Consider the following 15,434-nt stretch of genomic DNA (forward strand, 5'->3'; position numbering starts at 1 on the left):
TTAAGGCAGAAAATCACCCATAATCGCACGTCTACAGCCAATGAGGCACTACAGAAATCCCCGGCTATGAGGGTCATGTTTTGAAAGAGGGCAAACAGCTCTGCCGGAAAGCAGCAAGGAAATCAGACAAGTGAAGCACGCATCTGCAGTACAATACAACAACAAAACGAAACCTTGGTGTCAGGACACCCGAGAAAACGGCCACGCTGCAGAGCTGCCCAGGAAGCGGCTGGTTAGGGAACACACACCACGCAGCTTCGCTGGGCAGTGGCTGGGAGGGGGCAGGAATAAAAACAACCAACACTGGAAAAGTCCAAGGGAAAGGGGTACTCACAATTTGAAATAAATTCATCCTCCTGAATTACGGGTAGCTTGGGAGGCTTGCAGAGCAGCTGGCTAAGAGGGAGCAATGCCAGTGAAATACTGTCAGCAAAGTGTCAAAAGCCCCTGCACTGGCCCGTGGAGAACTGCAACCAGCAAGCCAGAAGACAACGCCAAAACCCCTACATTAAGGGGGAAGCCAAGCAGAAATCCTCAGGACATACATGTTTGCCACCTCTGAACTCTCATTTTCTGGAAATACCAGTACGGCCAACCCCAACTTTCCTTTGCTGACTGGTGTAACAGCATAAAAACCACCTAAGCTCTGCAAACTAACAGCTGCAGGTCACCCGGTACTGCTGATAGTTGTTCACTAACCTGGTTTAGAAGCTGAAATAAACACTACACTTTTGTTTTGAGAGGCACAAGCCGGTCATCAAAACCCATCTGTCACTGGCTGTGCTCTGAAACACACCCCACAGTAAACTCCAGCTTGTGCTTGCACAGCCATGCATGGTGCTACAGCAAGCACGCTGACCTACCCACCCCTTATCTCCCTCCACAAATGCAATATTTTGCCCACTGATCTAGCTCTTCCTAAAAAAAAAAAAAAAAAGAAAAAAAAAAAGAAAAAGGAAAAAATCTAAGGCACAACCCTCAGGCCCTGGTCCAGCAGCAAAGTCATCAGTATTTTAATAGTGATTTCAAACAGGAGCAAAGCCAAGCCTGAATCCTCAGATTATCCTTTGCAAAATCCCAGCATCGGCATTAGCGGAAAAAAAAAAAAAAAAAAAGATCAAACCGGTTGGCTCAGATAGATTGTTATTTCTGTAGCTACGTTTATTAACACTAGGTACATAAAACTGAGAGATATTGAGGAAGTGCTAGAAAAACACATAGTGATGTTAACCACAATGGCAGACTAGAAGTATGTACTGATCCTTTCCTTTGGCCAGGAAATATTTTCAAGCTGTTTCTTTTACAGCTAGTTACTGGGTAGGAAATGCTTTTTAGACAGAAAAATATTTTCTTTTCCAGACAACTCCATAAAATCCACGCAGAGAGCACAGTGTACATTTTTATGAGAATTAATTACTTGTTTACTGTGGTAGTTCAATACACAGCTAATCCCAACACATTGTCCAAACAACTTACTTCCTCCGGTAAGTGAAGAATGGTCAACAGAAACAAAACAGTATGATTTTTTTAAAAAAGAAGAGGCAGAGCACTGGCAACACATCTGCAGCCTGTAAAATGCTGAAGAGTAACATTAAAGGATACAGAAGGATGTCCTTTGTGCACCTTCCAGTTTTTTCTAAGTGAAGGCATTCCAGAGTAAAATATTAACAAATATAATAGCATTGAGACATTGTAATAATCAAAAATAATGTCCTAAACCCAGAGCTATTATTTTTTAAGAGCTGTGGGCTGTAGTTTCTCATTATCACCTAGAAGGGAAGGATAGTTGCAACAGTCGATTCCGTTTCTCCCCAGTGACTAAATCATGTTCTAGCTAAATCATTTATTAACGTCAAAGGGTGACAATTAAGATAATGAGATTTTGGAGGCCCCGGCCATGTGAAACCTGTTTGTGTATATTCTGGCCAATTAAAAAACAAACAAACAAAAAAACCCCAAAAACACAAAAGGAAGTAGTCTGACAAACTGATTTTATTTAAACTGAGTACTAATAATTTAGCATTAATCCTACCCCATATTTGTAGCTACATACCAAGAATAAATATTTATACTAGTAACCACATGGTGCTAGGGGTTAATACAGGGTTAACAAGATATTAACCAAAACATGCACATTAAAACTGATATCATCTTGCTCCCCACTGTAATTCTTCAGCTCCTCAGGTGAGGACCCAGCCTCTGTCCATCCCATGTTCCAGCAGACAGACACACAGCATCCAGGGTCTGGCTGCTCTGGGAGGAGAGGAAAGGGCAAAACAGGCAAGAGAGAAAAACAAGGAAATGCTCAGTCGCATGGCAGGGAAGTGGGCGGCCTCCCCACCATCCAAAGGGCCCTGCTGATACTGTGCCAGGTCCAAAGGAGAAGCACACATCCCTCCAGCACCAAATACTGCCCAGGAATAAAGATGTATTCCAGATCTTTGCAAATACAACCCCTGTAAGTAAGCATCTCACCTATTAGACCATTCACTGTTAACTTCCAGTGGAGTATCTATAATGTACAGTGCTGGTAGCAACCACCATTATTTTTTTTTTAATTTTTTTTAAGCCGTCTCACACCCACTGTTTATAATTCATTGTATCGACCCACTGGCTTGGAAAAGAAAGAAAACAAAAAACAAACAAAAAAAAAACCAACACAAAGAACAAGAACCACACAGTGAAAGTTAAGAAAAGCTACATGGGGTAAAACTTCAAAATCCCAAGAAAGTTCAGTAAAAGCAAGTCCAAGAAATAACACTGCAATGGACTAGTCGCTTCAGACATTACTAAGTGCTGGCCAGACTCCACATGCTTTCTCTTTGCTTTATTTTACTTACAATTAGTTTGCAAGAGATGACGATTAGCTAGAAAAAACACATCCCCTTTTGACCTCCAGGTGTACAAAGCAGAACAGCATTAAATATTTCCTAGAGTCGACCTTGGATCTGTACGCAGGGTGCATTAAACCACCACATGGGATAACAAGCCCCAGCAGTAAATCACCACACAGCATTTACAGCACAAACTCTCGCTACGGAGCCCGTTAGCTCCTGGTCAGATCCATCAAGGCAGGCAAGAAACTGAAGGCACTGAGTGACACAGCAGTCTCAGGCAGGCGCCTGCCTCCAAACTCTTCCAAAGCCTTCTCTGAAGGCTGGACCCGTACAAATCACCACATACATGAGAATTTTACAAAGCACAAGATTACAGCCTAGTTCTCTGCGACCGTGCACGCTGCCAGCCCAACTCCCTGCTCTGCTGGAAATCTGGACTTCAGCATTCCTGTACCCTGTTCATGCCCATACACAGGAACAATTAGAAGGGCCAAAGCGTGTGACAACGATGCCAAGTATTGTGAATCACTCTGGCAAAGCAAGCGGCGTTACTCTGGTGCAGACAGCATCACACCCTCTGTTCACCGGGGTAACATCACCACACTGCGTAGAAGATCCATTGCACAGTGTCACCTTGGCATTGCTGGCACTGCAAACACCTCTTCCCGAGTGGAAAAACTTATTACGTTAAGGAAGCAATGATATGCTTGAAAGTCATTCCTCCACACCTCCAACAGATGGACAAGCTGTGCTGTGTCAGTTTGTTCCCATTGCAAAACAGTTGCCCAGTGCCCTGGTGCAGTCCCGACAGCCCTGCTTCCTCCCTGGCCAGCCGATCCTGCTGGCACTGCCAAGGGAGCCTTCACCTGCTCCTTCAGCCAAACAGTCCTAATAAAAGGGCTTTAATAAAACTCCATCTTAAATAAAGCTGTACTGCTGCCTATTGACACCTACTAACTGGGATGCTACAAAGCCTGTCCTTCTGGAAACTCTATTACACAGCCATAACCACTGTGCCTTGGCGGCTCTGCAGCACAGGTGCCATGATTAACAGTAACTAACTTTGTGATAATGACCCTTCAAGCTCACAGCATCACTCTGCTACCAACGTGGGAAGTCACGAGTGGCACTGGTGTGGCACCGTAAGGACTATGCCATTTTAAAGCAAATGCTTCAGTCTGATTTTATGCAGGCTTCTACCAAGTGGGAAAGCTCAGCAAGGAGACCAGATGTAAAAACCTCACAGAAAGCTGTTTAAAAATCTGGAAAAAAAAAAAAAATTCAAATCACCAGACATATTTTGGTGTAAGGGGGAAGAATAGGACTGCACTTTCCTGTTGTCCCACACATGGATTTGAGACTAAGAGAATGCTGGTAACAATGTTTTTTTCCCAGGATGAGGCAGACTGCTCTCTAACTTTAGCCCTGTAAGAACAGCTGCTGGAAGGAACACTTTTTTTGTTCCTGAGAAATGCTGAATAAAATAAAAAGCAGAGTGGGCATTTTAAACCCTTTGAAGAAACAAATACATGAAGTTTTCACCCGAAAATGTGAAAACAAGAAAAGGCCTCAGAAACACACTAGATTCACAAGTAAGAAATACAGTTTTCAGCTGAAAAACACAAATATTTGCTGAAGCTCTGAAGTGGGGCGGCAGGCTGCAGCCAGTGCTGCTCCCAGCCACTGGGACAGCCACGTCCCTGCGCACAGGGCAGGAACCACACGACTGGGAGGCATATTAACGTGCCATAAATATTTTGTAAAGCAGTTCCCCCCCACACCCCCCCCCGCAAAGCAAAGGGGGGGGTGAGCTCACAGTGTGACACAGGCGTTCCTTGGTCAGATACGTAGCAGCCCCTTATCCAAACAGCATCAGGAACCGGTCCGGAATGACTTCAGTCACACATGCTTTCCAAAAAGAGTCATACACAAACATTCAGTTCAGCACTCTCAGACATTAAATCTTGTCACATATATCTACTCTTTAAAAAAAAAAAAAAAAGGATGAAAAAAATCAGGTAGAATTTGGACTCTTGAAAACACATGACGTTTCTTCTCAATCAGGGTAAAAGAAACACACAGTAATGCCGCTGGCATTAGCAATGGCACTGAGATTTATGGCAATGTTCTCAAGATCTGAATTTGGACCAAAAAAAAGACGCACATATTAACAGGGGCAAAGTTTATCCCCAAGTGAACAAAATGACATCTCTTTAGACATTAATGGCTTCTGAAATTCTCTGGCTTGATACATCAGTGATTTAAATGCCAAACCACATTCACTTTGCTTATCTTGGAAAGCTCCACGTCCACGTACGGACACCCTCAGACCATAACAGAGGAACAAGAGCTCAGGCTGTTACAGAACTCCAGAACCAGCACCGTAAGCTTCACAACACACAAGGGATGGGCATTCCCCTGGCCAACGCTGCCCACTGCACGCGGCTGTTTCACTAACATCGCGTAAGCAGCATGAATAACTTCTGATGTTGAGAAATAAAAATCCTAACCTGAAAAAAAAATAATAAATGTCCTCTGAAAATAATTTAAACCAAGGAGAAGTGAGCTGTTTCAGTGCAAGGTTTTTGCAGACAGGGTTCCCGGGCCATGCCTGACCCCAGGCCGCTCATGGACCCTTCTGGACCCCAGCTGCCGACCTGCTCCTCCTGCCCCAGCAGATCTGTATCTCTACAAAGCATTTTACATTAGTCCAAAGCCTCCTTTGATTCTGCCTTTCTGACAAACATCCCCAGACACCTTCACCTACACAGACCTCTCTGCCCCACACAGCTGGTCCCCTGCTCTGACCCACTGGAGCCCAGTCCCAAGCTCAGAAAACCAGTGGGAGTTTGTTCAACCACGGGGCTGACATCTCCAAGCTGCAGCTCTGGAACGTCTGTTTCCAGGTGAAGATCTTGCCATAACTCATGTCTGCTAGCTCCTGTAGCTCACAATCTCTTCAAATACAACTTTCCTTAGGAGAGATGAGCTCCACCACTTCTGAAGCCTGAAACTTGTCAGCATTTTAAACGGGACAAGGATGTGGGAGAGTGGCTTCAGGAAAGGAACAATTAAACAGGGACTAACTAGAACTCCAGTGAATATTTTTAATTGTCCTGAAACACAGAATCATTTAGGTTGCAAAAGACCTTTGAGGTCATCAAGTCCAACTGTTAGCTCAGGACCGCCAAGTCTGTCACTAAACCGTGTCCCTAAACACATCTATGCATTTTTTTAAACCTCCAGGGATGGTGATTCAACCACCTCCCTGAGCAGCCTGTTCCAGTGCTTCACCCTTTCAGTGCAGAAATTTTTCCTCATACCCAATCTAAACCTCCCCTGGCACAACTCGAGGCCATTTCCTCTTGTCCTGTCGCTTGTTATCTGGGAGAAGAGACCAACCCCCGCCTCGCTACAGCCCCTGTCAGGTAGGTGTAGAGAGCAATAAGGTCCCCCCTGAGCCCCCTCCTCTCCACACTAACCCCCGCAGTTCCCTCAGCCGCTCCCCAGCAGACTTGTGCTCCAGCCCCTTCCCCAGCCCCGCTGCCCGTCTCTGGACACGCTCCAGCCCCTCTACGTCCCTCCTGCAGCGAGGGGCCCAGAACTGAACCCAGGATTCGAGGTGCGGCCTCACCAGTGCCCAGTGCAGGGGGACAGTCACTGCCCTGGTCCTGCTGGCCACACTGTTTTGAATACAAGCCAAGATGCTCTTGGCCACTTGGGCACACTGATGGCTTACGTTCAGCGGCTGCCGACCAGCACCCCCAGGAGATGGGGTGGAAGTGAAATGCCAGGGCTTTTCATCACCCTTGATTATGAAAGGCAGTCACCTCGTTCATTTAGCGACTGGTTCGAGGCTTGCTGTGATGCACAGAACGACTGCCCTTCACCTCTGCAGACCCTGCAGCCAGCCCAGTATTTCTGATGGGGCTATTTCCTACACCAGGCAGCCCCAGCCCCCACTGGACACCCACAAGGAAATGATCTGAACTCCATCCATGATACCTGTCGAGGAAAACAAAACCCCAAGTCTTTGCAGCAGGGTAAGTCCTTGGAAGCGTGAGCCCTGTTACTGAGCCAGAAGCTGCAGGATTGTGACGGGGAGGCAAACACGACCCCAAAGCTACAAGAAAGAACTGAATATTGCAACACCAATCTGTGAGAAAAGGCAACAGTAGAACGCATCTGGGTTCCTGTAACACTTCAAACTGCACAACTCTCCCTTCTATAGCAGCTCTGTATTTTAGAGGTACAAGCTTAAAACACTGCCCTCTGAAAATGTTACACATCCTAGCACCAAGCTTCAGGCGTTTTGATAAAAAAAAGAGCCTCCAAACACTAGATCAAAACAAACCCATCACTCACAAACAAATGCTTCCTAACATTCCTTACAAACCACTGAAGAGTTACATCGCCATCTCAAATGGCAAGATAAAAGTTAATAGATTCGAAAGCATATCTGTACATGCAGAGATAAGGCTGCACTCTTAAAGCTGAGAGATTTAACACACATTTATCAAAGCAAACTGTCCAGTCCCGCAGAAGCTAACGTCCCTCCTGCAGACCTTGGCACTGATGCTTCACCAACAAGAATGTGAGAGAGAGGCCTCCACTTCCCCCATCATCTGACCACATGTCCCAGCCGGCAGCTTTGTTGGTGGCAGTGCCCCAAAGCCCGGGGCGGGGAAGCAGGGTCACAAACCCACAGCTCCTGGGGGCAGCCCAGCCGGCTGGGGGCAGGCTCAGAGCCCTTGCCGACCCCTGAGCCTCGTCCTTGGCTGGAGCATCACCAGCCTTCGGGTGTCTTGAGAGTCATTGCTGGGTTCACTCTTTGGTGCCTACCAGAAAAGTTAATCACGCAGCACTCCCCAGCATCACTGCACATCCCTCCAGCAGTTCATTTCAGCACGAGGCACCAAAGCTGTCTTTACTATCAGGATTTTCTCAAACACGCGGTACCAAGCTCAATAGGCCCTTTCAGCCAAACTATCGAGAGGACCGATGTAAAATTTTCAAAATATCTTTCCTTCTGATTCTAATCCAAACAACAGACCACAGCTGTGAAAACTGAAGCCTGTGCAGATCTGTGCTGTACAGGCTCCTTCTTTAAAGCACTGGGACAAGATTCAAGATTCTACACTTTCTGATTCAAACAGAGTCAGGCACAGAAAATTCCCGTGGACTAGGGAAAAAATTTAAAGATGCTTAACCTGGTAATTTTGTGAAAGATATAAGAAATTCACTGCCATTTTCCGCTGATGCACTGTGCGAGTGCCAAGGCAGGGATACACGCTATTGCCTGACACCCAGGCAGCTCAGGGAGCTGCAGCTTGGTGTTTGCCTGCGTTCCAAAAAGTACTTTTCTGGTCAAAAACCAGAAAAAAATAATAAATTCCAGATGGAAGAGCTAAAAATGGGCAAAAGGTTCTGTTAAATAAATAGTCTCAAATGAAAGGAAAAGAGATTAAAACCCTCTTTTTGAAATCTGACATTTTTTTCTAACAATTTTGCTGTTTGCCTTTGTGCTCTGCAGCTCCAAGCTGGAGCCAAAAGAAGCAGCCCACCATGACACAACTCTTCTTGCAGTGTTCCTCTCCCCAGCAAAAGGAAATACTAGAAAACTGACGACAATTTTTTTTAACATATTTAAAATCCAAGTTCAGCATATTAATTTCACTGGACAGTTCTGATGAATAACAACAGAAATGTTGTTTACCTGGTTTTTTTAACCAGAAGGACTGGAGGGAGGGGTAATTTCCCTCCCCAAGAAACTAGACCATTTTCAGGTCAGTACCATCATCATCGGCTCAGAAAGCACAGATTAATCCTGACAGCAGGAAAACCCGGTCTCCAGCTACAGGGAAGTTGCAGAGCAGCTGAGAATCGCTCTGGAGAGCCTCCCCTTGCAGCTATTCAGAGAGGAAACGCTGCGTCCCGCTGTCCCCCTGTCTCTCAACACCCAGGCTCAGGGAGGGAACAGAGAGCCAGAAACTTGCAGGCTGGGATGATGTATTTGATGTTGCCCCCATCGCCACAGCGGTCCAGTGCCCTTGGTCCCCTGCAGACCCCAAACTCCTCTGTCCTGGCTTCCAGCCAGCAGACACTCTCAGGAAGAAGCTCCACAGCATGCAGAAATGTTTGTTTTAAATGAGACTATACAAACTTTCTGGATCATCTGTAACAGCCCCAGGGGCAGGATTACTGCCCTGCTCTACAATCCAGTCAGGCACAAGGTTGGTACTGACCCCAGTGGACCTTGGACCAGGTGCCACTGTGAGATCTTCAGGGTAGCCACTCCACCAGTGGGACCACTCTGAACATCATTTCTCTCCAGACACTGAATGAGCGGACAAGTTTTCAGAAGAGCTGAGTCTACCAGGTAAAATGCTCTCTGGAAAAGCCTGGCCCTTAGCAGAGGCTCTGAATACTTGGAAACTTACTCTAAGGTCATTCCGAAAGCTTCACACAAATGTATGGAATAACCATCTCTCAAATCCAAGAGGGAGCCTGGCATGGGAAGAAAGAGGTGGCCACAGATCTGAGCTTCAGGACACTTAATTAACTTTCTATCTGCGTTCAGCTTCTTGGCAGTTCCCATCAAATATATCTGGAGAAAATGTTTTCACAGGAGGAGGCATTTGAAAATTGCCTGGCATGACACAGAGCCAACACCACGCAGGGGTACAGTGCAAGGGCGCCCACTGCCAGCGCTGCAGCGCGGGGAGCCCAACCGAGCAGCGTGGCACCCACAGCACCGCTCCATCAGGAACACTCATCACTAGAAACTCAGGTCCGAAATGTAGCGGTTAACATAGCCTGGAAGCATCACCAGCCATTAAGCTGTGAGAGGGAGTGAAATGGCCCCAAAAAGGCCCCTGACCCACTCCAGACCTCCCACCCCCTCCCCTTGAAGCATTCAGTGTGACAGAGCAGGGGAAGCCTCTGAGGGGACAGAGGCAGACAGCTGGGATGGTAAAATTTTTACATTTTAAAATCGACGTTGGAATTATTACCACTGATAATTATTTTGTCAGAAAAGTGGTTACTGTTTAAATGCTCCTGATGAAAACAGGCATGGAGGTTCTTCAGAAGGACCAACGCTTCAGAAGCCATCACCGAACTGCTAAGGTAAGGGTCAGTGCAATGAGATCAACCTAATCATGATGAGGCTGAGTCTAATCCTGTTGAAGCACCATCATTAAAAGAGTATCAGCAATAAACAAATTTTTTTCCCTTAAGATTCTATGCATCAAAGATCTATATTTGCTACTCCAGATTTCCAGTACTTCATCAGGAAAAACACATTACGAAAAGCCCTGTTAGGTCTTTGACACAGTTACAATCACCCACATGTAAAATCTTTGGTCAAAGAGTTCTGGCACACTTATTCTGAAACAGCCCAGAAGACTTAACACTACTGTCACCTGTAACTTTTCCAGTTATTATTTGAAGTGCAAATAAGTTGAATTATTATACATGAAAGCACCACAGGGGATAAAAAAAGGCAAGGACTAAACATTGCTTAAAGGGACTTTTCAGCTACACATTACATGTCTCTGGGTCAGACTCTCATCTTGCTTACACAGAGTGCCAAATTGCAAATGAAGTCACCACCGTACTTCTCTACGCGTGAGGATGCTCGCACAAAGCCTCAGCAGCACAGCACACCTCCCACCGCCCAGCTGAAGGCACATCTGCTGTGAACACAATCCTGCCTGGAAGGAAACCGTAAGGCTCTGGACACTACAGTGCTGACTGTCCTGCTGGCTGCCACCAGGGACAAAGAGAAAATAAGAAAGAGGTAGTTAAAAATTCTGAACTACTTAGACTGAACACTTCAGTTTGTCTTCCTTCAAGGAAATCACTGCTTTATTTTTTTTTATTATTTTTCTTGGTCATCAAACAGGCTGTCAGCTTCATAAACAGAAACTAGTAGTACACTATAAAAGAACCCTTAAAATCATTTCCCAGGGGGCTTTCCACAAGGCAGTCACTGATTTTGATTTTCTTTTGGTCATAGAATGCTTCCCAAAATTAGCATTTTTCCAGAGCCATTCATTTTCTACAAAGAATAAGTAACGTAGAAAAAAGGAACTGCCCAAGCTAAGTGGTGCCAGATGAGCTTGCTGGAATCACAGAGCTTTGTTTTAAAGATCCCTGACTGCTGTAAACTCATAGTAGCAAACTAGTGCAAAACCTGATGCCTTGAAAGCTATCCTGAAGCTATATAGCGCCAAAACACTGGGCTGTAAGACTTCGTGGACATTTGCATTCACATGACTCAAGCTTAAATTTCAAATGCTTTTCACTTTTTCCTTCTGACATAATCTTTAACAAAACCAGAGTTCAGTAGTAGTATCAGTCCTGCTATACATGTCTTGCAGTGGTTTCTGCCTAGACAGCTGTTTGTGTGCTTTACACTTACAACCTGTTTGCATTTGGTTTAAATAGGAGGTTTTCCATCTGCTTTTAAAAATTGGAAAACTGTTGTTTCAACTGACTTTACACTGCATTTTTTAACATACATATGCATGCGAGCACTGGACATATAATAGATGAGAAGTTGATTTTTAAGGGACCAATAGCACCTAAAACCTCATCACATCTGAACATATGCAAACATCTGTCATAAAACCACTGCACCCATGGCTACCTCAAAGCCATCACATACACACAAGTCTGCCCAGGGCTGACTTTTCTTGAGTGAAGAGTTTCAGTGTTCCTGACATGGGAAAGGCATTTGATGCGTATACTAGGTGGTAGTGGAAGCATGTACTACGTGTGCATTTAGCACAGAGTCTGCCATCCCAGCGTCTGAAAGTATCAGTAGATTCAGGGTACGTGGTAGAGGGTACAGTTAACAAATCCCAGCAAAACAAGCGATGTATTTATGAAGCCTCGGAAAGCAGTGCTCTCAGGCAGGCCAGAAGGTGAGCAGCAACACCCCCAGAATCACTGCTTTCACTTTTTTCACTTCCATTAACAGCTGCGCTGTGTTTTTACTACTGTATCTCAATGACATGGAGGTAAATTACACCAGCAACTCAAAGCCTGTGGTAAAGCAGTCTTGCACAAACATATTTCCCATGGACTTCATAGGGGCTGCACAAGTTACGTGATGGCAAAATTAAGCCTCTGGGTTCTGGGAATCAAACTTGTCCCACTAAAGGAGGGCCCTCCATCACCTGCTTCACTGCACCTCATCTCACCCACGCACAGCTCTCCCCCACAGTATTTCACGGCACGTTAGAAGAGATGTGGAACTCTATTTTATAAAAGAAATAAATCCAGCAGTATGAGAAATACACCATAGCCACCTGCTACTAAATCCTTTCCCAGAAATGGTGCAAAACTGTGCGTTTCAGTAAGAATATTGGATTTCCAGGTGAGCAGAGTCATTGAAGTCCTACCGTGAACACTTGGCCATTTGCACATCCTTATGAAGCCACTTCACCAAAGGATGCCCAGCCCCAAAGCCGGGAGGCAGCAGAAAGCAAGGGGGTCTCCCGGTTTGGGGCAGTCCCGGGTGATGGCAGAAACTGAGCAACAGCTTAGCCAGAGGCAACTGCCTGACCAGGAAAAGCATGTGAAAGAGCAGCGTTTTCCCACCTGGACCCATGGGCAGGAGCAGGATGCAGGATGAGAGCCAGCTCCACAACACGGCCCTCCTGTCCGCTCCCTGCTAGCTGACCCCCACTCACATGAGGTGCCACCAACTCTACTACCTGCAGAAGAAAAGCGAGAGCTTCTCCAAAAGCAGGGCTCGTGGGCACAGCTCAGCTCAGGGACGCCCGGCATTGCAGCACGAGGCTGGGCAGCACCAGCACTGCTGTGGCTCCCACTCCAGGGGAAAATGGATTTGGACACGGCAATCCCTATTACCTACACGTGTTATGAGAAGCAGGAACACTTATAAACAGGTCTTATAAACAGCATGACCACGGAAAGTATGCACCCACTGGGATTTATTATCTAGAAACAATGTCTGGCATCAAGCTTCCAGGAAAATTCAGGTTTCAAAGCAAATAGCAGTCATCTCTCCGACAGGCATACAAAACTGCACCAAGACCTTGCTTGTTTTCAAAAACCACTTCAGAGTCCTCATGGGAGCATCGCTGAAGCCTGCGGCTCCAACATCCCAGCTGTGCCGCCAGGGGCTCCCAACCCTCCATGTCCCAAACCAGGCACAGAGGGTACATTTGGAAATAATTTTAAAGAAAGATTTCAGAAAATTTTCGGCATTGTTTCAACTAGTGCTGCTGCCACAAACGTCAAGCCAAAAATAAGAGCGCACTGCTTATAACCGTCAATAAGGTCTGCTGCAAACGCAGCAATGAAAACCATACCCAGAAGGTACAGCAAACCCTGCGCTGGAGCCTCAGCACTCCCAGCAGGGAGAACAACCCTTAAATACCTGAAGCCACCCCCACCCCCCCCCCCCCACCCTCAAGTCGCTGCTCCAGCAGAGGAGGCATGGAGGCATGCACATGTGCAGTACGTCCACCCACATTTTACAGAACACAAACCAGGAATGCTGCCACAGGAATTAAGGGGGGGGGGGGGGAAGTCTTCAAAAAAGACACAGTCCCAGATTGTCTCTTTTATATTGTGTGAATAATGCTATTGCCTGTATCACCTGCAAAATCATAATCTTCTTGAGCACTACACCAGAGACTTGCTGATCCCTATGGTATATTCCTGCAACATCCCAGCTGTGCGGTTTCCCATGTAACTGACTGTCCCACTAACTTTGTAGAAAATGCACGTAACTGCGATGTTGTTATAGGTGAAAGAATCACAAAAGGGGAAAGGAAAGGAACCGCAGAAGAAAAAGCTGGCTTCACTGTATTATATTTTCAAGGAAATTCCAGAAACCTGGACATTTATGTTTTTCTAGCTTACTCTTCTAATCCATGTAATTCATTTCAACATATCTTCCAGAAACAGTGGGGCTTCTTCATTAAGCAGCAGGATAACAGGAAAAGCTTCCATCAGAGAGAAGTGGAGTGGAGAACAGAGTGACCAAAACAAAATAATAAAAAAAAAAACCCACCACCCAAAAAACAAGTAATCATGACTTATTCCAGCAAAGCCAGAAACAAAAGCCCCAGGAAGGGACCATCTCAGTAGCAAATGAAGCTTTCAGCAGCAAGTGGCCACGACAGCAGTGGGGACAAGTCCAGCTCATGCCCCAGCTCACCACATATTTGTAACCCAGCTGCTGATGACACTTCATTGCTATTGCATACCCATGAGCTCTGCTGCTGACCTCACTACTGGAATTGTACCCACCTAGTCAATGCCAAAAATTTCAGCACAAACTGTGAAACTTGACAGGACTGAGCACATTTGGAACAAAAGCAGATTTTACACAAGCGGCCACAGACCAGGAACATGCAGCCTTGTCATACACTGCATGGGACTGGGAAAGAAGATCCACAAACAATAGATCATCATTGCACACCTTGTCTTCACACTGTGATGCTCGCTATCATTTAAGTTAAACATACACAGTTTGCCTTACCAACGAGGGCAGAACTGACCCATACAAACAGGCATCCACTTCCAAAGTCAGTTCATACTTTCCCTTACTGAACCAGGCCAAAAGAAATATTCTGAAAGATGAAAATATTTTCTCTACCATTTTACTTAGCACAGAGCTACAAGATGGACCAACAACAGACCTGCAGTTCGCCACAGATGGATATTAATGCAGGACACATCCGGGTCAAAATTAAACCACATACAACTTACACATTAAAATGTCAAGACAGCTGTGCCAGCTCCACACTGCCTGCACACATACATCAGCTCCAAGGAAAACCTATAGAAGACAGGGCTGGACCTGCCATTATGCATCCCCCAAATAACCTACAGTAGCAACTTGGTATAACCTGTTATCACAGAATTTGTGAATGGAGACCATAAGACGTCATCTACTTTAACCAGTGACCAAATACCCCCCTGCTACAACCACAAACCCAAGCCCAGCACCCCCCCAACACGTGCTTGCCAGCCAGGCTGAGCACTTGTGACACCACAGACAAGCAGAGGGTCTCCCTTCAACACCCCGATGGCGCCAATATTTGTTTCACAGCAGCTGGAAGCCAGGACAGAGGGACCCTGGCAGAGGGAACAACAACAGCAAAATGGGACACCTGAAACTGAATCAAGATGTTGAGGGGAAGAAAGAAGGGAAAAAACATGCACTTACTGCCTTGCACAAGCTCTCCCCGAGGGGGCTGGGCAGCGCTGCCAGCAGCTCTGGCCAGGCTGGCGATGCACTACATGTGGTTCTTGGAGACAGAAAGGTAGATCAGGCTACTTGAAATGACCAAGTTTCAAAGCTTTTATGGAAAAAAAAAATTTCAAAGGGGTTGGGCATATTAAAATATCGCCAATGCAACTCTGGCTCATGTGTATACACATCCTAGTTATTCCCAGCATCCTTGCACTCACTGCATTTGTTTTGTCCACTGCTCACCACATTATTTAACCTCTTGTGCGAACCCAGAATTATTACAGGCTCCTTGTGACTTCCCCAAGGCTTTCCCCTTCTCCCCATTTTAAGAGCTGGTACAAGTCCAAAGCATCGTT

The 15,434-nt window shown here is 45.9% G+C and overlaps 1 protein-coding gene across 3 annotated transcripts in view; it reads right to left on the reverse strand.

Annotated features, from left to right (window-relative positions):
* PID1 (phosphotyrosine interaction domain containing 1) overlaps positions 1 to 15,434 on the reverse strand; it is a 91,277-nt gene that overhangs the window by 74,031 nt on the left and 1,812 nt on the right. Inside the window, exon 1 of one of the 3 annotated variants that reach the window (XM_055817505.1) lies at positions 335 to 595. The exons of the other annotated variants lie outside the window; for them this stretch is intronic. Coding sequence (XP_055673480.1) covers positions 335 to 352 — 18 coding nt within the window. The 5' untranslated portion in view covers positions 353 to 595. Of the gene's footprint in view, positions 1 to 334; positions 596 to 15,434 lie in introns of those variants that run through there. 3 annotated transcript variants of the gene reach the window in all.

This window comes from Falco peregrinus, chromosome 12 (genome assembly GCF_023634155.1).
Source record: "Falco peregrinus isolate bFalPer1 chromosome 12, bFalPer1.pri, whole genome shotgun sequence".
NCBI lineage: Eukaryota > Metazoa > Chordata > Aves > Falconiformes > Falconidae > Falco > Falco peregrinus.